Raw genomic sequence first — 20,850 nt, 5'->3', positions numbered from 1 at the left:
GGGTCCTTTTGGAGAGCTGCAAAATTCGTGCTTCAGTTCTTATTGTTCTTGTTTTACGTATGAGAAAACCTAGGCCACTAGAGGTTAGATTCCATCTCAGATCCCATGGCTTCTCTTGGCCTCGGTTTCCTCCCAGAAGAGATGGGTTTCTGACTGCCGCGCAGTGACTTTGTAAAGTTAAAGAGTGCTGGGTGGAAATGAGGGGATAGTCTGCGGCCAGCCTTGGTCTCCGGGAGGGATGGGCGGATTCAAGGAGGGCGTAGCCCCCTCCTGATTGGGGACGATCCCGGAGGAGGCCTGGCCTACCCAGGATTCCCATAGCCCTCCTGGAGCGAAGGGCCCGGGATTCCCGGGCGGCTCCGGGAGCGGGCGGGGCGGGAGGCGGGCCAGCGGCAGGAAGGGGCTGGAGCGGCGCTCGGAGCGGACTGGGCCGGTTCGGTGCAACCCGGTCGGCCTCGGCCAGCCTCCGGGAGCTGCACCGGGGAGAGGGGCGCCCCGGAGTGCGCCGCGGGGCGCAGGAGGCACGGGCGCGGGGAGAGCCCCCCGTCCCCTCAACGGGCAGGGGCGGGACCTCCACGGCGCCCCGCCCACCCCCGCCCCGGGCCCCGCCCCGCCCCTTCCCGGCGCGGGGCCGGGGTCCACCTCCCTCCCGCCCCGGCCCGCGACCCGGCGTCGCGCGCTCCCCCCGGGGTGCCATGGCCTCCCGGCTCCTGCACCGGCTGCGGCACGCCCTGACTGGCGACGGCCCCGGGGAGGCGGCGGCCGGCCCCGAGGCCGAGCAGTTCCCGGAGAGCTCGGAACTGGAGGACGACGATGCCGAGGGCCTGTCGTCCCGCCTCAGCGGCACCTTGAGCTTCACCAGCGCCGAGGACGACGACGAGGAGGACGGCGAGGACGATGACGACCCTGACCCCGACCCGCTGTCCGCTGGCGACCGGGTGGCGGGAGAAGACGCAGGCGAGTGCGGGAGGATGGAGGCGGGAACCCTGGGCTCGGTTAGGCCTCCACCCCGGCCGCGTTCCCGAGTTGATCCAGCCGAAACTCGAGACACTTCTTTAAGTGCGTCCAGCTGCCTCTTGGCTGTGTGACCTTGAGAGACTCACAACACCTCTCTGGGCCAAGTTCCCTGTGTCAAATCACTCCCATCTCAGGGTTGTTTAGGGCGTGAAATGTACAGTCTGGGATACAAACGGTAGTACTGTGCTAGGGATGTTTTGGGGGTGGAGATGTTTATTTAACACCTACTGTCTGCCCGGCAGGTGTTTGGCTCCGGGTCCCTGTCTGGCCCTCGTTTCCATTGATGTCAGATAGGGATAAAGCCTTTGTCATTCGTTGGGAGGAGGATGAATGAGGTCAGGCACCTAATTTACATCAAACCTGGCCCCAGGCCCATCCTGTGCTCAAGCAGAACGGAGTCCCCCACCTGATGGGCAGCGGGGCAGTCAGCTCCTGACCCGGCAGTTGCAAGATTTCTGGAAGAAGTCCCGGAACACCCTGGTACCCCAGCGGCTGCTCTTTGAGGTGACCAACGCCACCGTGGTTAAGGACCCGCCCTCCAAGTACGTGGTGAGTGAGGGTCCAGGACCCTGAGCTACGAGTCTTAGAAGACCCTGGCTTAGAGAAAGTAAGGGAAGCTTCAGCATCCTGGGTGATCTGGCTATGTAGTTGTAAATGGCTGCCCCATTTGACAGATGGGGAAACTGAGGCCAGAAAAGGGGTGTAATTTGAGCAGATCCTCAGGCAAATGAACCTATCCTATCCCAGTTTTGAGACTAAGAACTACTGTGCATGTCCTCTGCCCCTCGGACTTTTGCAAACTGTCACAAGATGCAAGATACATGGGGAAGAATATTATCTGAGTCAGACTTGAGACCAAGTTGGTATTGGTTGGAAAAATGGGTTTGGCATCCAGATCTTGATTCAGATCCCAGTTATTACCAGTTGTTTGACTTCAGGTGAGTTGTGAAACCTTGACTAACCCGTTTTCTCACCTGAACAATGGGGATAATGCAGGAGTTAAATGAGACAGTACACAGAAAGCCCTTAGCATTGTGCCTGGCATCTTGAAGTGCTCGATAAAATGGTAGTTCTGTTATTACTGTTTTACTTTGGGTTGGCCTGTTGTGGCCTCTTTGCAACTCAGAAGAGTCAGTTCTCCAGCACTCACACCTGTACAGAATAAGCTTGTCCAAAGGACTGGATTTAGGGGATTGGTGTGTGTGTGTGTGCTCAGTCATGTCCGACTCTTTGCAGCCCCATGGACCATAGCCCACCAGGCTCCTCTGTCCATAGAATTTTCCAGGCAAGGATACTGGAGTGGGTTGCCATTTCCTTCGCCAGGGGATTGGTGGATTGGGGTAAAGATTGGTGGGTTGCGGGGGTGTGGGCTGATTTCCTGACTGTGGAAAGGAGGAACACACGGAGGATGCGCTTGGCCTGGTCCTGAAACCCAGCCTAACCTGGCTGGTCATGGCAGCGGCAGCTCCCTGCCTCTCACTTCCCTCCTCTTCCCCACCCTCCTCCATTTCTGACTCAGCAGGAAGGGGACCTGGAGCCCGGTCCCATATCTGGACCTCTCCACCCCTTTCTGAGGCTCTCAGTGAAAAAAGGGCTACACCCACAGGGCAGCTGCTCCAGTTTCAGCGGGAATTAACTCTGATGATCGAGTCCTGAGTGGCAGAAGTCCTGGCTGGGGGTCATGCGCAGGAAGGGGGCGCATGGAGCAGCTGAGAGACAGGGAAGTTGGGAGCAGCTCTGGGAAGAGAATGACAAGATAGAGCCCAGCCTGGCCTGGGCCGGGCCTGGGAGAATCCCAGGGAATCAGGAGCCTGGGGGTGGGTCTCAAACAGTCAGACCTAACTGAGTGACTAGGCAACAAATCCTGCTTCAACATCTGGAAGTTAAGAGCACAGACTTTGGAATTAGGTCGGCCTGGGTTTGAGTCCCAGCTGGGCCATTTACCAGCTGTGTGACTTAGAGGAGGTCTTTAAACCCTTTGCCTTCTCTGGCAGCCTGCTTCCTGAGCTGACAGAGGTATGGACACCTTCCTCGCAGTGAGGTTGTGATGGTGAAATAGTGGCTGTGAAGAACTCACACCACGGTGTGGTGCAGGGTAGTGCTCAGTTAATGATCCTCATTATTACCTGTCACGTAGGACAACAGAAGGATCAGGCAGTGGATCTAAAATGGGTTTTTGTCCAAAAACTACCAATGAAAATAAAAGCTAGATGAGCATAAGGAGTCACTATAGATGAGGGCTTCCTGAAATGTGTTCTGAAGAAAACTGGTTCCCTGGAATATTAATAACTGTCCCTTTAAAGAAAAAACAAAAGCTTTACAGTCAATATGTAATGTTTTGGGAATGTGGAGTTGAACTAGAGTAAAGTAAGTTTCTTTATTGTTAAACTTTCTAATCCTGAATACTAATGTAGACTGAATCTTCCAGAGTGAGCAGGCAAACCTGACTGAGCAGGGGTGGCTCCGATATTGGCAGTTTCACAGAACAGATTTGAGAGTAAAATCTGGGTTTGGTGTTAGTATACTTTTAACATCTGTGTGTGTGTATGTGTGTGTGTGCGTGTCAGTTGCGACCGATTCTTTTTAACATCTAATGCTTGCTAATCCCCTTTTTAGACCTGTTAGCTCAGCATTATTATAGATTAAGGCATATTTGGGTTCTCAAACCTGGTGGGAAGCTTAGTGGTCATCTTGTTCAGCATTTCCCAAACCTCCGTCACCCTCACAATTTTTGTCCTATCTAAATGCTACATTTACCAATTGGTGCTTATCATTTTTCTTCAAATAAACATATTTTTTTTTAAATAACTTTAAAAGACAACTTTACAAAACAACTGTAGATGGGAAGCTTGACTGCTGCTGCTGCTAAGTCACTTCAGTCATGTCCGACCCTGTGTGACCCCATAGACGGCAGCCCACCAGGGTCCCCCGTCCCCGGGATTCTCCAGGGAAGCTTGACTAACTCACCATAAAAAGAAGATAACCATAAAAATAAAAGCAGTGAAACTGTCAGTAAAGTCTGGCTGGATGCTGCTGCCTGGAGGTGGCGCTGACAAATTCTCTTTCTGGCTCTTTTCTAAAAATGGAGCTGAGAAGTGTTGGAGAAGGGCTTTTGTGAACCAAACTGAGAGCTTCTCAATTTGTAGTCAGAAAGATTCACAGAGAATGAGAGGGGTATCACCTCCTGCCTCTATTCAAGTGTTATTCACTCCAGTACTTACCACCTAAACATCCCGGGGACCGAGGTTTGTTCCCGTCCCACACCTGAGTAAACACTGAGCTGGGCAGGCGCTCCATTCACTCGAGTGGAAGTGGACCCAAGAAGGGGACCACCCTGCCCGACTCCCATAGGGAGGGAGCGTCTGACCCAAGGGTAGAACTTGGGTCCCAGTCCAGTGTGCTTTACACTGGTCACTACTGGGACTGTCTGAAGACCTGTGTTGAGGGTCTGGATGGGAATAACCTGGCCATGTGGAGCCGTGTGTCCAGAATGGAACAAAGCTCCAAGCTGGTCCTAAAGGTTGGCCTGGAGATGGGCCTGGGTTTCAACACATGGCTGGTTTTCCAGAGGGGCTGTCAGAAGAGCTCGCTTCCCAATGGGAGGGGCTTCCCAGGTGGCACTAGTGGTAAAGAACCTGCCTGCCGAGGCAGGAGACATGAGGCCTGGGTTTGATCCCCGGGTGGGAAGATCCCTTGGAGGAGGGCGTGGCAACCCACTCCAGTATTCTTGCCTGGAGAATCCCATGGACAGTGGAGCTTGGTGGGCTATAGTCCATAGGGTTGCAGCGAGTCAGACGCGACTGAAGCAACTTAGCACACACTCCCTGGAAGGGGTGAGGGGGGCAGCCGTCCAGGCACTAAAGCTCATCCCTGTCTTTTTCTCCCTGTGCTGCCTTGGGCCTGGGTCATTTCAGACGAACCTCAGGTAAGATGAGACTGGGCTCCCCGGCTGCAGCCCTGGCAGCTCCCACCCTCCAGGCTCGATCTCCAGGGTGAAGGGAAGGGGTAGGGAAAGAGAGTTGGAAGTGGGGGTGGGGGGTCAGGGAGGGAAGGGGCCTGGGGACACCCTGCCTCTGCCCTGACCCCCGCCCTCCCTGCAGCTCTACACCCTCGCCGTGATGGGCCCGGGGCCACCAGATAGCCAGCCAGCCCAGATCTCCCGCCGCTACTCGGACTTTGAGCGGTTGCACCGAAACCTGCAGCGGCAGTTCCGGGGCCCCATGGCTGGCATCTCCTTCCCCCGCAAGCGCCTGCGCCGGAACTTTACCGCCGAGACCATCGCCCGCCGCAGCCGGGCCTTCGAGCAGTTTCTGGGCCACCTCCAGGCTGTGCCTGAGCTGCGCCACGCTGCAGACCTGCAGGACTTCTTCGTGCTGCCCGAGCTGCGGCGGGCGCAGAGCCTCACCTGCACCGGCCTCTACCGCGAGGCCCTGGCGCTCTGGGCCAACGCCTGGCAGCTACAAGCCCAGCTGGGCATCCCCTGTGGCCCAGACCGACGTCTGCTAACCCTGGCGGGGCTGGCCGTGTGCCACCAGGAGCTGGAGGACGCCAGTGAGGCCCGGGCATGCTGTGAGAGGGCCCTGCAGCTTCTGGGGGCCGAGAGCCCGCACCCTCTGCTGGCCCCCTTTCTGGAGGCCCACGTGCGGCTCTCCTGGCGCCTGGGCCTGGACAAACGCCACTCCGAGGCCCGGCTCCAGGCCCTGCAGGAGGCAGGGCTGACCCCCACGCCACCCCCCAGTCTTAAAGAGTTACTCATCAAGGAGGTGCTGGACTAGCGTCACCTAGACTTAAGGCCACTGTGGGAGAGGCGCCGCCCCCAGATGGGGGGTGGGCTGGGGGGCGGACGAGGACACAGACAGCTGCTGAGAGGCTCCCTGGGGTGCTGGGAACCCCAAGAAGGTCCACAGAGAATTTGCAGAAGACCAAGGAAACGTGCTCTTCTACTGAGCTGCACTCAGGACAGGCTGGGATGGTGCAGGGAGAAAGTGAAAGTCTGACGCTGCCTCTCCAGCTTATGAATACCTGGGGGCCGTGACCCAGGTCAGGGTCGATGGTCTGTCTTCCCGCAGGCCAGCCTGGCGGAAGGGCCAGGGACTGTGGCCGTGGAGTCCTGGAGTTGATGGCTGGAGGGAGAGCTGCGATCCTGGCCCAGGGGGATTAAAGGGCAGCAGCTCCAGTGGTTTGAGTCTCTTTATTGGATGTCCTGGACAGAAGGCCCAGCCCTGGATGGTAGTCCTGCCTCAGGAGTAGGGGGAGAAGGGAGATCCTTGAAGCCCCAGGCCCAGCTGGCACCTCTGGCTACAACTTGCTTGTTGAGTCCCAGGGCTTAACTCGGATCACGCCCTCCTGGGCACAGGACACAGCCAGGACCCCGTCCTGACGCCACAGCCGCCCGTGAACCAGGCCCCGGGAGCCACCTGCGGATGAAGAGAAGAATCTCAATGGCCTTCTGTCTCCCGCTGCCCAGCCGAACGTGCTCCTTGCAAGAGGTGCAGCTCGGGTTGGGCTGCCCCATGCCAGAGCCATGCTTGGTGGTGTGGTCACTCCCAATTTCCAAGCACCCCTTTAGGAGCCTATTATGGTTGCTCAAGGGTGTAACTCCTCCCAAGGGAGCCCCACTTGATGGTTTAAAAGCACTTTCATGTATCTGCTGACTTCCTCAAAAAAAAAAAAATCCCAAGGGGAGAAGTTCTGAGAACAGTCTGGTTCAGTAGTTCAGCTAGGTGGATCTGCCCAACCTCTGGCCACTTGTGTAAGGAAACCCATCAGTTCCCTTTCTAATAAATCTGGCCCTCCAGGCCAGTCATTCATATTATTAAAAAAAATAATCTTCCACAATCACGGGGACAAAGGGGCTCAGGGGAGAGGACATGAAGCCATGAGGAGCCTAGGCACTCCCCTCCGCACTTGGAGATTCTCCCTTGCTACCCAGGGCCGGAGTCTGACGTTTAGGAAGGGAACTGCTGGTTTCTTTTAAACACAGTATAGCCCACTTAGTTCTCACGGTAGCCAAGTAAAGCAGGCCTTGTCCTGTGTTCCAGGTGATGACACTCAAGCCCAGAGAGGCTCGGGAACTTGGCCTTAAGGATCAGGTCAAAGCCGAACCCAAGAGACCTACCATCAAGGTGGCGGCTGTTCCTGTGCTGTGATGCTATTGGTTCTTGAGAGTCCCTCTTCCCTGAGTATAAAGAGTCCCTTAAGTTTTGTCTCTGTTTCACAAAACAAGGTTTCTCTTCGTTTGAAATGCACTTCCTTGGGACGGAACCCAGGGCTCTGAGACCAGGCGCTGATGAACAAGTCTGGGTTTCTTGCTTCACAGTATAAGGAGGGTCCAAGCAGTGGGGCCCCTACACTGCTGAGGGCCCCAACCCCCAGGCCAGGCTAACTGTCAGAATCACTTAGGGAATCTTCGTAAAAATACCTTCCTGGACCTCATCCAAGCCCTGCAGTCAGAATCCTGGGGGTCAAATCTGGGAATGTTTTGAAAACGTTCTCCCGAGAGGTGGAAGAATAGGCCCCCAGCTTTGGACCCCTCTGCTCCGGTGCAACCCGATTTGTGTAGACAAGGAAACAGAGCGGAGACGGGACTTGCCCAGCATCACACAGAGAATCTGAAGTGGTTCTGGGACTAGCGCTGAGCCTCAGATAAACTGAATCATGTCCCCAGCATGTTACAGAAATGAAGAGCTAAGCGGGTGTCCTGTCCTCAGGCCGCACCCTGTCATTTTGAAGACAAGGATGCCGCAGCCTGCGGAAGCAGGAGAGGAAGTGATCTGTGCGGTGCTCCACAGCAAGTGGGTGGGGCAGCATCACCCAAGACAGCAGGCTCCCTGCCCTCCCCACCAAAGGCACCAAGGTCAGCACCCTCGTCCCCCGTGACCCCAGTACTCACCAGCCCAGGGGCTCTCACACTCATAGAGCATCCAGTGGTCAGCTCGGAAAGGGGCATGGAACCACATGGAGTGGTCCAGGGAGACCATGAAGCCCACCTTGTACTTCCAGTGGTGGGGCAGCATTGCTGTGCCCAGGAAGGCGAAGTCTGAGATATAGGCCGCCACGCAGCAGTGCATCTTCATGTCGCCCTCGCCTGCAACAGGTTCCAGTCCCATCAGCCCTGGGCTCCTGGGCTTTATAGCTCAGGACCTGCAGGGAGGTAGGGAGAAAGGGGCTGCCGTGCACAGATGTGCAGACTCTTCACAAGGGCACCTGGCCCAAGGGGGTGGGTGCGTGTGTGTGATGGAGGTCAAGGGAGATGAAGACTGGAGAGGGCAGGGGTGGGTGAGGACTGAGAGCCTCCCCCCGTCTCCCACCCTGGACCTTGTGAGTGTCTTCTTCCAGTTTTGCACAAAGGTACCTTATGCTTGGTAGGGGACCTGGAGAAGAATCTCGGCTAGGTGCCTTGCCTTCCCCAGGAAAGGCCCACGTGAGGATTCCCGTCACTTCCCCATTCTCCCCCTGCAAAAGGCTGAGCTCACTTCTCCATCACTCAGATAAGAAAATGGGCCCATAGTGTGGGAGGACCATGCCCAAGGCCACCCAGGGCAGAGGAGGTACAGGTCTAGACCCCCAAAGAGAGTTTCCTTTCAGGCCAAGGGGTCCGCTTACCAATATAGCCCCGGGCTCGCACCCAGAACATCTGCTTGGGCTCCATTTTCTTCAGCTGGCTTGGAGTGGATGGGTTTACCACCTTGATCTCAATGGGCACTTCCTGGGCAGCAATTCGGTTCAGCCCCACTCGGTACCTCTCCTGGAGCTCCGGGTCCCTGAAAGTAAAGGGGAGAGGGGTGGGGAGACCCCGGAAGATGGGGAACCTATCTGAGCTGCCTCTTCGGACCCCGCTTGTTCCTCCACAGGAACTCCTGACATCCCCAGACCTCCCCTCCCCTCCAGCAGGCAGGATAGGACGGTATCTGCATCCTTTCTTTGCCGCTGAGGAGCCCTGTGGCCTGCTGCAAGTTAGTCATCATCAGCCCTTTCCCATCTGCAAAATGTGGATGATGACAGTCACCTCCCTCATAGTTAACACTGGGGAGGAGACAACATAATGCATGTGAGGCCAACACGTCACCCAGCCGTGGGGCTACCCTGTAATGGCCCAGCTCCAGGCTATCATCCCTGAACTCAGATGCTATCCTCCCTGCTCTCTGAGAAGTGGAGTAAACACAGAGGGTGCAGATAGCCAGCTCAGGAAGTGCATGGGGGCAGGAGTTAGACCCAGGCAGTCTGGCTCCTCCTCCGTTCCTGCTCTTAACCGCTTCTCTATTCTAACCCTCAGGAAACAGGCTGCCCTACTTTGACACTTACCTAACCTGAGCCACTGGGGAAACCGTCTCCCAGGGCAAGGAGGCCATTTCCAGGGAAGCCCCTTCGCCACAGGGACCACCACCCCTCATGCCCCTAGCGCTCTTCCCCAGTATTTCATTTCCCTCCCTTTCCCCTTGAGCCCTGTCTGATGGAAACTTCTGTGATGATGGAACGTTCTGGTCCACTGTGGTGGCCACTAGCCACATCGGGCTGCTGAGGGCTTGACATGTGGCCAGTGTGACTGAGGAACAGATCTGAATTAACTCTCTTTAATGTTAATAAACTCAACACAGCCCCCTGTGGTTAGTAGTTTCCTTATGGGAGACACAGTTCTAGATTCAGGGACCTTTAAGAACAATGTCCTCCTTTCATTCTCAAAGTTTTTTATTTAATTTATTTTTGTCTGCGGCATGTAGGATCTTAATTCCCCGAACAGGGACTGAACCCCAAGCCCCCTGTAGTGAAAGTTAACCACTGCACCGCCAGGGAGAAAAGAGAAAGAAAGTGAAAGTTGCTCAGTCATGTCCAACTCTTTGCAATCTCATGGACTGTACAGTCCATGGAATTCTCCAGGCCAGAATACTGGAGCGGGTAGCCGTTCCCTTCTCCAGGGGATCTTCCTGACCCAGGGATTGAACCCAGGTCTCCTTCTCAAGTATTTTGGAGCTCTGACCACACACCAGGCTCCATGTTTATTCCTCTCTGTCAAGAGTGGCCTAACTGTAATTTACTGAGCGCTCACTGAGCACCTTGTTATCACTTATCTCTGTCATCCTCACAGCAGCCTTACGAGGTAGGGATTCCGATGGAGTTTAATAACTGATCACAAGCTCAAAGTGGGAAAGCAACTTGCCAGACTCACAAGGTGGGCAGTGACAGAGTCCAGATCTGAGCCCAGGCCTTTCCCAGGTTCAGACGCACATTCGCTCCATCTCACTGGGCTGACTCCCCTGCACGGGGCACTAGGCAGTGGAGCCCTCCTTACCGCTCAGCTGGGAAGCAAGCGGGGCAGAAACAATGACCCCCATTTTTCATATGAAGAAGCGGGGCTCTGAGAGGTAGGAGAAGGACAAAGCTACACAGCAGGTGGGCACCAAGAGAGGTGGAGCCCTGGCAGGAATCAGTAACCGACCATGAACCTGTGGCCACCTCTGTCAAGTTTATGATTAACTTCCATATCTGAACCTTTATTCCTTTTTTTGGTCAAAACGTGTTCTCCTCAAGACTGAAGAGTATTGAAAGAAAGGTGGGAACTGTAATTGAGCAGGACCCTGTGGGGCCTTCCGGGGACTGGTCTTCATCCACTTCCTCGGCTTTCGCTCCTCTCTGAGGTACCCAGGTAACCAGCATTTGATGCACATTTCCTGAGTTGTTTTACAGCTGTGAAAACTCCCCACCAAATGGAAGATGTCAACTACTGACGACCATGAGCACGTAGCCCTGGGGCCTTCTGGAACCTGGGGACTGATAAGGTTCACCCCTGAGACACTGCCCTGTTACGTCAGCATCAGCCAATCAGAGAAGTGCGCATGAGCGGATCACGTGCCCTGCAGCCCGCCCCACCCTGCCAGTCTAGCTTTTTTCTCCTTTGAATATTTACTTATTTACTTTTATCTGGCTGTGTGTGTCTTAGTTGTGGTAGGGGGGTTCTTTGATCGTCGCGATACTCAGGATCTGTTCGTTGTTGTATGCAGGATCTAGTTCCCCAACCGGGGATTGAACTCAGGCTCCCTGCACTGGCCGCACAGTGTTAGCCATTGAACCACCACGGAAGCCCCCAGCTTGCTTTTTTTTTAATTGGAGGATAACTGCTTTACAATGTCATGTTAGTTTCTGCTGTACAACAAAGTGTATCTGATAGGGACAGAGTTAAGGGACAAACAAGTGATTAAATAGTGAATCCCACTAGGGGATAGTGGGCTTCCCTGGTAGCTCAGCTGGTAAAGAATCCACCTGCAATGCAGGAGACCCTGGTTCGATTCCTGGGTCGGGAAGATCTCCTGGAGAAGGGATAGGCTACCCACTCCAGTATTCTTGGGCTTCCCTGATGGCTCAGCTGGTAAAGAATCCGCCTGCAATGCAGAAGACTAGGGATCGATACCTGGTTGGGAAGATCCCCTGGAGGAGGGCATGGCAACCCACTCCAGTATTCTTGCCTGGAGAATCCCATGGACAGAGGAGCCTGGCAGGCTACAGTCCATGAGGTTGCAAAGAATCAAACATGACTGAGTCCCAACAACTAAGCACTAAGGGATTGTTAAGTAGAAAAAGTATGGGAAACCCTGGTAAGTTAATGATTACTCAAGAAAACAGGTTTGTTTAGCAACAAAGCCATGCAACAGAAGCACGAGACCTGCCCCCAAAACAATGAGACCCACATCCTGCCCAGTGAGCTCAGTAAGTTAATGATCCCTAGGACATACTCTGCACACATGAAAAACAGTCATTTATGGACCTAGCTTGACCACGCAGGGACAAGAAAACTTCCTGCTCAAGCTGGAGGAGAAGCTGATGTTGGAAGCATGACATCTACTCAAGAAAGACAAAGACGTTCTCCTCCCCACTTTTCCTTCGATTATAAAACTGTAGCCCAGTAAGTTCTCAGGGTGTGTGGCATGTCTCTCCCGCCCACTTATAAGCCTCATAAGCATCCTCTCCTAATAAATCACTTATCAATCACTTTGCCTCTTGCTGAATTATTTTCTGTGCTGAGCCATAAAGGACTATGGTGCCGAAGCTCTTCAGAGCCCCTGAAGTGACACCAAATGGTTTCAAATCAGCTGTAAGTATACCTATATTCCCTCCCTTCCACTCCCCCAATCCCCAATCTAGCTTTTTAAAATGCTAGTTGGGATCCACTGAAGGAGGCCGTGACCCGCCAATGGGTGGCAACGGCAGTTTGAACACTGTCCTGGGGCCTCCAGGTCTCTCACCTTAAAAATTGGTCAATGAAGTCCTCACGGCCAACCACCTCCTCCGGCGGGGGCACAGCAGGCATGGAGAACTGGTGCTGCACGGGGCTGGGCTGGGCCTTCTGGAAGGAGGCCTGGCAGATAAAGATGGGCCTGCCATGTTGCACAGCCTTCACGAAGCGCACAGAGAAGCTTGCCCCTGTCCGCGTCCGCTCCACCTGGTACAGCACCGGCACCTTCGGGTCCCCTGCAGCGGGCACAAGGCACACAGTGAGCCCAAGTGAGCCCTGCGGGCCCGCTCACCTAATGGTTCTCCATTTCTTTACTGCTCAGTAGCTACTGACTCGGAGAAGGCAATGGCACCCCACTCCAGTACTATTGCCTGGAAAATCCCATGGACAGAGGAGGCTGGTAGGCTGCAGTCCATGGGGTCGCTAAGAGTCGGACATGACTGATCGACTTCACTTTCACTTTTCACTTTCATGCATTGGAGAAGGAAATGGCAACCCACTCCAGTGTTCTTGCCTGGAGAATCCCAGGGACGGGGGAGCCTGATGGGCTGCCGTCTATGGGGTCGCACAGAGTCAGACACGACTGAATCGACTTAGCAGCAGCAGCAGCAGCTACTGACTGCAGCCTGCTGAGTCCCAGGTACTGGGGATACAGGGAGGAAACCTAGACCCTGTCATCAGGATGCTCCTGGTGCAGGCAGAGCTCCTGTCCCTCAATAGCACAGGAAAGAAGGGACACTGCCAGATTCCCTGCATTCAAAGCCTGGCTCCGCCACTCACCAGCTGCAGCTGTGCGACCTTGGGGAAATCACTCAACCTCTCTGAGCAGTTAACCCATCTGTGAAATGGGAACATCATAGTGTTCATACCTCTCAGGATTTCAATGAGGGTAAATTAGTTCAGAGTTGTAAGGTATGTTCAGAATAATATCCAGCACACAGTAAGTTCTCTGTGTTTAAATAAAATACTCTCAGCTTTTGTCTTGTTCCACCTATGACTGGGCTCTTGTCATGAGCCCAGAACCATTCTTCTAGATCAGGTGTCAGCAAATCTGGTCTGCTGCCTGTTTTCTTTCTTTAAAACAATTTTATCAATTTATTTTTGGCTACACTGGGTCTTCATTGCTTTGTGAGGGCTTTCTCCAACTGCTGCGAGCAGGGGCTACTCTCCAGTTATGGTGCCTGGGCTTCTCACTGCGGTGACTTTTCTTGTTGCAGAGCACGGGCTCCAGGCACCTGGGCTTCATTAGTTGTAGCGCTCGGGCTCAGTGGTTGCAGCGTGTGGTCTCAGTTGCTCCACAGAACATGGGATCTTCCACAGCAGGAATTGAACCCATGTCCCCTGCAACGGCAGGTGGATCATTATCCATTGCACCACCAGGGGAAGTCCCTGCTGCCTATTTTCTTTCTGTTTTTCTTTTCTACCTTCCTTTTTTTTTTTTTTTTTGAGAACAAGCAAAGGTCATTTATTCAGAATTTAGTACATCAAGGGAGTCAGCCACAATTACTTCCATTTGGGAGAGACCCAAAGGCAGACAGAGGAGTGCAAAAGCTTTATGCTGCTGCTGCTGCTGCTGCTAAGTCGCTTCAGTCGTGTCCAACTCTGTGCGACCCCATAGACGGCAGCCCACCAGGCTCCCCTGTCCCTGGGATTCTCCAGGCAAGAACACTGGAGTGGGTTGCCATTTCCTTCTCCAATGCATGAAAGTGAAAAGTGAAAGTGAAGTTGCTCAGTCATGTCCAACTCTTCGAGACCCCATGGACTGCAGCCTACCAGGCTCCTCCGTCCATGGGATTTTCTAGGCAAGAGTACTGGAGTGGGGTGCCATCGCCTTCTCCGGGGAAAGCTTTATAGTGGGAAAAAAAAAATGGTTTCCAGTGTGCCCTGCTTGGAGACCACTGGCAAGGGGAAGCTACAGGTAGGCTAACTAAGTAATTGATGCAGGGCGCATGTTTGGCTTTCCTTAGTTAGTCCTAAGTTGGAAACGGGTAAAAGGAAGCTCTCGGCTATTCACCAAGCCTGGCCATTAGGGGCTGATCTTTACAGGGACTATGGTTTGACTCCCTAGACTGGCTGCTAGAAATGGTGGTCTGACACCCTCCAAACCTGACTTGTAGATAGTAGGCTGGTCTCCTGTGCTACTTGCTACCAGTTGTGGCTCAGAGTACTTTTTTTATACACGGTTTGGCCATTGTCTGATATTCATTCTCCCAAGAAAGGCCTGCTGTCAAGTCAGTTCCTTCATTCTTAATGCAAATGGAAGTCACTAGGTCCTTCTCCTTTGGTGTCTGCTCTGTCAATGCAAGAGGGGAAACACTGGCCCCAGGGTAAGGACTATCAACCCTCAACAAACAGGCTGGGAAGGGTTTTTAGAGGGAGAGAGTCTTCCTGGTGTTCCTGAAGTCCTTTGGTCTGAGTCAGACGACCTCGGAGAACATCTAGGTGGTAAAACGCCTTGGGGATGATTTTCAACTTTGACAGGCAAGAAGCAAGTCTAGAGAAGTGTTGTTTCCTCCACCTTGTCCAGGTGGGAAGCCCCTGCCAGGCACAGGGGCTCATTCAACAGCCACAAACATGCCTGGAACGCCTTGAAGCCCAGCAGGTTTGCTCAGGTCTGCTAGCTGGCAATGCTAAAGGACACTTTTATCAGAATGGGGGCTCCTCAAGGCCTTAGTGAGTAGGAAGTGGCAACCCACTCTAGTATTTTTGCCTAGAGAATCCCATGGACAGAGGAACCTGGTGAGCTACAGTACCTGGGGTCACAAAGAGTCAGACACAACAGAGCAACAGAGCAGGCACACAAGGCCAAAGGCCTTTGAGAAGGGTTTCCCAAGAGTCCAGAAACTGGAGATAGCTACATGAGCAGTCTGATTTCAGGGGATGGGAAAGAGGCCTCCCTTCCCTACCAAAAAAAGGTTTTCATCCAGTCCTTGGGCTGCAGCTAAAATGCAGTATTTTCCATTACTAGTGATTTACCTTTCAGTATGAATGAGTTCTTGGAGAAGGCAATGGCAACCCACTCCAGTGTTCTTGCCTGGAGAATCCCAGGGACGGGGGAGCCTGATGGGCTGCCGTCTATGGGGTCGCACAGAGGCAGACACGACTGAAGTGACTTAGCAGCATCAGCATGAATGAGTTCTAGACCTGTTCTTTAAAATTTGTATTGGAACAAAGCAGGTAGGCTCTGCAGTATATTGAAGGAAGAGAGAGAAAGAGTTATGGAGTTGAGTGCATTTGCTACATTGACCTGAAACAGATAGCCAGATACTTTTCCAGCTAAGTTATGTTTCTTCAGGATCAGCAGAGAATTGCAATTCGAGGTCTGCAACCATGGTGAGCCAGGTACAAGTCCCCGCCCAGCAAGGGAAGGAGCCCGCTTTTATAGAGGGGGGTGGGGGGGGGTGAGGGGGGCGGCTACTGTACAGTGTAATTGGGAGGGTCCTAGTAAACAAGGAACCTGTGGTTTTTCATTGGCTGATTCCTTGCCAGAAAGGAGTCTTTCTTTTTCCTCTTGGGCTCCATTGTCACAGGGCACGAGGGCGCCCTCTTCTGGCCTCCCAACACTCCTGAATGGAGGTTTCCGTTTAATTTTTTACAGTTAAACTAAGGTATCCTCTCATGTTGGTTTCACATTAACTACGCCAAGTGGGTCTTATCCCAATTGTATAGATGGGGAAATTGATGCCATAAATAACATTTTTGGAGAATACAGCCAAGCCCATTTGTTTATGTATTTTGACTATTGTTTTGCCCATAAAATCGAAAATATTTATGATCTGCCTTTATAGAATGTTTTTTGACTCCTGCTGTAGAATCTCCAAGCTCTAAACTTATACCAGGGCTTCCCTGGTGGCTCAGCTGGTAAAGGAACCCACCTGCAATGTGGAAGACCTGGGTTCCATCCCTGGGTTGGGAAGATCTCCTGGAGAAAGGAAAGGCTACCCACTCCAGTATCCTGGCCTGGAGAATTCCATGGCCTGTACCAAGCCAGATGACAACTATCTAGAGAAATACATTTTTTAAAAAATAAACAAACAAAAACCCAAACTCACATTCTCTCCTAGGCATCAAGAAAAAGAATTGGTATGATAAATGGCCAAGAACCAGACCCCAACCTCACAGTATCTTTTAATTAAAAATATCACTGGAGGACTTCCCTGTAGTCCAGTGATTAAGATCTGTCCTTCCAATGCAGAGAACAAGGGTTTGATCCCTGGTCAGGGAATTAAGCTCTAAGATCATTGGAGCACCATCACTGTTTATAAATCTTGATGTACCTGGTAGAGGGGGCTTCCCTGGTGGCTTAGCAGTAAAGAATTCACCTGCGGAGACTCAGGTTCGATCCCTGAGTCGGGAAGAAACCTTGGAGCAGGAAATGGCAACCTACTCCAGTATGCTTGCCTAGGAAATCTCATGGTCAGAGGAGCCTGGCTGGCTAAAGGCCATGGGGTCACAAAGAGTTGGACACAACTTAGCAAGTAAACAACACCCTGGTAGTGGGTCACATCAGAAACTAATAAGAGCTTCCCTTTCTGCCTTGCTGCCAGGAAGCTTGGAACTAACTTTTGTATAAAACTGCGATGATATGCCTTAGCCTAGTATTCTAACACAATCATTCCCCCCAAATCCCAGTCTCCTGGCCCTTTAATTTATTACTTTTAAAACTTTTGCCCCAAATGTTTTATTTTTTCCCCACACTTTATTTTCTTGCAGATTATATTCCATTACAGGTTATTAAAAGATATTGAATTCTCTATGCCTCACAGTAAATCTTTGTTGCAGATCTATTTTATGTATTAATAGTTTGTATCTGTTAACCCCATACTCCTAATCTGCCTCACCTTTTATTTTATTTTTTAAATTAAAGAATTTATTTTTGGCCACATCACACGGCTTGCAGGATCTTAGTTTCCTGAACAGGGATCGAACCTAGGCCCTCCACAGTGAAACCATGGAGTCCTAACCACTGGGCTATTAGGGAATTCTGACTTTTAACAGCCAGTTATTTTAAGCTGTCTTCTTTCAAGAAGCAGAAAGGGGATACAAATAACTGGTGATTATTAGGATATAGTGGTGTTGGCACCATTCATTTCATGCTGCTCCTGAATGGAGAATTTCCAAGAAAGTGGATGCCTCCCACAGAATCTGAGATGGGCTCTCCCATGGTTTTGGAATTATTTCCCAAGAGTGAAAGAGAAAAGCACAGAAGGAGAACAAAGCACAGAGCTTGGAGTCACCCAACCTCAGGTTCAAAACCTGGCCTTGCCTCTCTGAGCATTATGGAAGCTCCTTACATAATCTCTTTGGGTCCAAGGTTCCTTACACGTAGAATAAACACCCCTCGGGTTTACTGAAGAGGATCAAACAAGACAGTGTAAATAGCTGTGCACTATAACATGCAAACTGTAATCACTCCAATAAATTCATCGTCAAAAAATAAAGGTAAGTACTGTTTATGGAGAACTCACAACCTGCCAGGCCCTGCACTAGATACTTCACCTACAAAGACTCAGAATTCTTTTCAGAAACTGGATAATGAAACCGGTTCAAAGGGATCAGATAATGCTCCTACTTCCACAAAACAAAACAAAACTGTCTCACTGGGCGAGAAGGATTACAGTATCAAAAGGCCAGGATTTTTGGAGTTTACATGCAAACTGAGGGAACCAAGGGCACAAGGGTACGTCTGCCTCCAACTGGCATAAAGGTTAAGAACAGGGCTCACCTTAAAATAAGCATTCAAATACTTTATAGCAATGACTATCAGGAAAGGCCAGGAAATAAAGGGATGGGGAGTGACCAACAGAGTATAGTATGAAAAGGTATATTTACTATTAAACTATTCTATATTTGTATATATGCTGGGAAAGACTGAAGGCAAAAGAAGTGGGCGACAGAGGATGAGATGGTTAGATAGCATCACTGACTCAATGGACATGAATTTGAGCAAACTCTGGGAGATAGTGAAGGACAGGGAAGCCTGGCAGGCTGCAGTCCTTATGGACACGACTTATCGAGTGAACAACAACGATTCTATATTTGTAAAATGAAGGGGGGAAACCCACTGTCTTTTTTAATACCGATCACATTTCATAAAGTTGCATAAATTCTTCTCAGCTGATGGGACCACGCAGAAGGCAGAAACTCTTAAAATTGGGAGCATCTGCTTAGGAGTGAGATTTTTATGTTTCTCAAAAGAGCATGAGTTTTAAAAGATTATGCTCTTTCTTTGATTTGATCCCAGAGTTGTAAGCAGCTAGAACAATCTCGCTTGGCCCAGGCCCTCCTGCATTTTTCAGGTGGGAAGAAGGAGAGGGTGAGGAAGAGTGGTTATGTCACTCAAGGGCACCTGGCAAATCAGTGACAAAGCTCCATCTAGACCAGAGGTCTCTTGATTCCCAGGCTGGTCTCTTTTCCAAACTCCCAGCAGAGATTCCAGTACTTCTCTGAGGAACCAGCACCAGGACTGGCATGAGAAGGTGTGTAAAGGATAAAGAGCAAAAGACCCACTGGGAACAGTTAAGCACCAACAAGTACCTAGTATCTCAACAGGTACTGGGCCTAAGGTTCTTCCTGGCCCCTGCCCTTCTTCCTCTAGGCTCCCCTGAGGTTGATCAACTAACCTCACCATCCCTCTCCCTTCTCCTTCTCTCCTGCTTTCTCCTCAGTCACCACCCCCATCCCTCAAGGCCAGAATTCTTCTGCTGAGCCACCTGTGCTGGGGTGGGGTAGGGAGGAGTTGGTTTACCTGTCCGTACGAAGTAGCAGTGCAGGGAATGCACATGGACATCTTCACTCACAGACTTAGCTGCAGCCACCAGGGCCTGGCCCACGATCTGACCCCCAAACAGCCGCTCAGTTGAGGGTACCCAGTAATGCGTCCCTCTGTGGGGAGAGGGGGACAAGAGGAAAGATTTGGGGGCTGAGCCAAATCCTACGACCTTCCGTGAGCCTCCAGTGTAGGATTTCTTAACCTGATTGGGGTATGTGATCCTTTGAGAATCCGGTGAAAGCCTTTCCCTAGACAAATATCCTAACATCACTCTATCTACAACTCCAAGGCCTTATCTGTGGACTTCAGTAAAGGGATCAGAGAGGGAAACTGACTTGAGAAAGGTCACACAGTTCACAAACTACCATCCTGAGCAATATCTGGGTCTTTTGATCCCAAGTCCAATATGTCTTCCATTGCCCATACGAGGCTAAGACATAAGCTTGTCTCAACACCTTGAGTAGACCAAGATGAACCCCACAAGCTGCAGGTGGACTGCATTAGCTCTGCCACTTACACCCCTCAACTTTGATAGACCAGTTCTTAAAAGAACTAAATTTAGAACTTGGAGACCCTCAGACTTCAAGTCTAACCCATTCAGTGCACAGATGAGGAAACGCAGCCCCCAGAGGTCAAAAGTCTCCCCCAGTGAAAGATTAAAGATTACGATTAAGTCTCAAACTTCCCACTGCCCAGCCCAGCATTTTTCATATAAGGCACTGCAAAATTCCTGGCAGTTATTTGTAGTTGGTTAAACGGGGGAAATTAAGTTAGTGCCTAAAACAGCTTCCAATAACCCAGGAGGAGCCTTGGTAGCTGGAACTGTTACACCTCGTTACAGTCAAGAAATTTAAGTGACATCAGGAAGGAAACTGGCTCAGGCCTCAGAATGAATAAGGAGCTACTAGACGCCACCTCGGAGAAGGCGATGGCACCCCACTCCAGTACTCTTGCCTGGAAAATCCCATGGACAGAGGAGCCTAGTAGGCTGCAGTCCATGGGGTCTCGAAGAGTCGGACACGAGTGAGCGACTTCACTGTCACGCATTGGAGAAGGAAATGGCAGTCCACTCCAGTGTTCTTGCCTGGAGAATCCCAGGGACGGGGGAGCCTGGTGGGCTGCCGTCTATGGGGTGGCACAGAGACGGACATGACTGAAGCGATTTAGCAGCAGACCCCACCTAGTGGTGGTGGGGATGGAGTATGTAAAAGGAAAAGATAGTGACTGTGCAAGGAGCTGGGGATAAGTTTGTTCCCTCGGACAAATCACTGCCCTTTCTGGGCTGGCTCTCCCAGGGACCTGACCCTTCCTGGGGAGGCTGCTGAGAAGGATACCTCGGATCACCACTTTATCTGCCCAGATTGCCAGGACCTCCCGGGGATGAGGCTGCACAGATCCCCGCGCCGAGGAAGCCGGGGCAGCTTCTTCAGACACAAGTTCCCTCCCAATTACGACAGAGGCATCGCGCACAGAGCCCATCCTCGTTCGGAGGGGTACGAGCAGAGGCAGTGGGGTTGCAGCAATCAAGATCAGAAGACTCTGACCCGATGCGGGGTTGCGGACCAGATGCGGCCGGCTACCTGAAGAGATCCTCGTCCAGCGGCTCGAGGTTGAGCACGCTGGTGACCAGGACGCTGCGGAGGTCCCCGGGTGGATCGCCGCCGCCCTGTTCGTCTTCCGGGTCCTGAGGGGGCGACATGTAGTTCACCAGCTGCCGGCACGGGCGCTGCGCTGGAGGGGCACACGCGGACACCTGCAACAGAACGCGCAGCCTCGAGAGGACGCTTAAATAACCGGAAGTCTCCCTCAGGCCATAAGAAAGAAGGACAGCCTG

At 52.1% G+C, this 20,850-nt stretch overlaps 2 protein-coding genes across 3 annotated transcripts; one reads left to right on the top strand and one right to left on the bottom strand.

The window, feature by feature from the left end:
* Positions 1 to 263: 263 nt before the first annotated feature.
* Positions 264 to 6,193, top strand: SNX21 (sorting nexin family member 21). 2 transcript variants are annotated; one of them, XM_070381111.1, is made up of 3 exons: positions 264 to 957; positions 1,388 to 1,566; positions 5,118 to 6,193. In XM_070381111.1, the coding sequence occupies exons 1-3, from the start codon at positions 696 to 698 to the stop codon at positions 5,790 to 5,792; spliced, it is 1,116 nt and encodes a 371-aa protein (XP_070237212.1). In that variant the 5' UTR covers positions 264 to 695; the 3' UTR covers positions 5,793 to 6,193. The 2 variants fall into 2 exon arrangements, with proteins under 2 accessions (XP_070237212.1, XP_014334247.2); XM_014478761.2 differs by having other exon boundaries at positions 354 to 957; positions 1,388 to 1,559; positions 5,118 to 5,282.
* Positions 6,194 to 20,839, bottom strand: ACOT8 (acyl-CoA thioesterase 8). Its single transcript, XM_005897547.3, has 6 exons — positions 20,597 to 20,839; positions 18,993 to 19,129; positions 12,255 to 12,480; positions 8,623 to 8,780; positions 7,910 to 8,104; positions 6,194 to 6,434 (listed from the first exon to the last, which is right to left on the bottom strand). Exons 1-6 carry the CDS (start codon positions 20,713 to 20,715, stop codon positions 6,316 to 6,318), a joined length of 954 nt encoding a protein of 317 aa, XP_005897609.1. The 5' UTR covers positions 20,716 to 20,839; the 3' UTR covers positions 6,194 to 6,315.
* Between the last annotated feature and the right edge of the window lie 11 nt (positions 20,840 to 20,850).

The sequence above is a fragment of the Bos mutus genome, chromosome 13, assembly GCF_027580195.1.
Source record: "Bos mutus isolate GX-2022 chromosome 13, NWIPB_WYAK_1.1, whole genome shotgun sequence".
Classification (NCBI taxonomy): domain Eukaryota; kingdom Metazoa; phylum Chordata; class Mammalia; order Artiodactyla; family Bovidae; genus Bos; species Bos mutus.
This window is presented reverse-complemented; position numbering and strand designations above follow the sequence as displayed.

Excerpts from the sequence above, each read along its gene's own strand:
- SNX21 (XM_070381111.1), top strand. The coding sequence starts at position 696 with ATGGCCTCCCGGCTCCTGCACCGGCTGCGGCACGCCCTGACTGGCGAC. Across the intron at positions 958-1,387 it reads GGTGGCGGGAGAAGACGCAG|GCCCATCCTGTGCTCAAGCA; the intron begins GCGAGTGCGGGA and ends ACCTGGCCCCAG. Across the intron at positions 1,567-5,117 it reads ACCCGCCCTCCAAGTACGTG|CTCTACACCCTCGCCGTGAT; the intron begins GTGAGTGAGGGT and ends CCCTCCCTGCAG.
- ACOT8 (XM_005897547.3), bottom strand. The coding sequence starts at position 20,715 with ATGTCGCCCCCTCAGGACCCGGAAGACGAACAGGGCGGCGGCGATCCA. Across the intron at positions 8,781-12,254 it reads TTCATTGACCAATTTTTAAG|GGACCCGGAGCTCCAGGAGA; the intron begins GTGAGAGACCTG and ends CTTTACTTTCAG. Across the intron at positions 8,105-8,622 it reads GCGAGCCCGGGGCTATATTG|GCGAGGGCGACATGAAGATG; the intron begins GTAAGCGGACCC and ends AACCTGTTGCAG.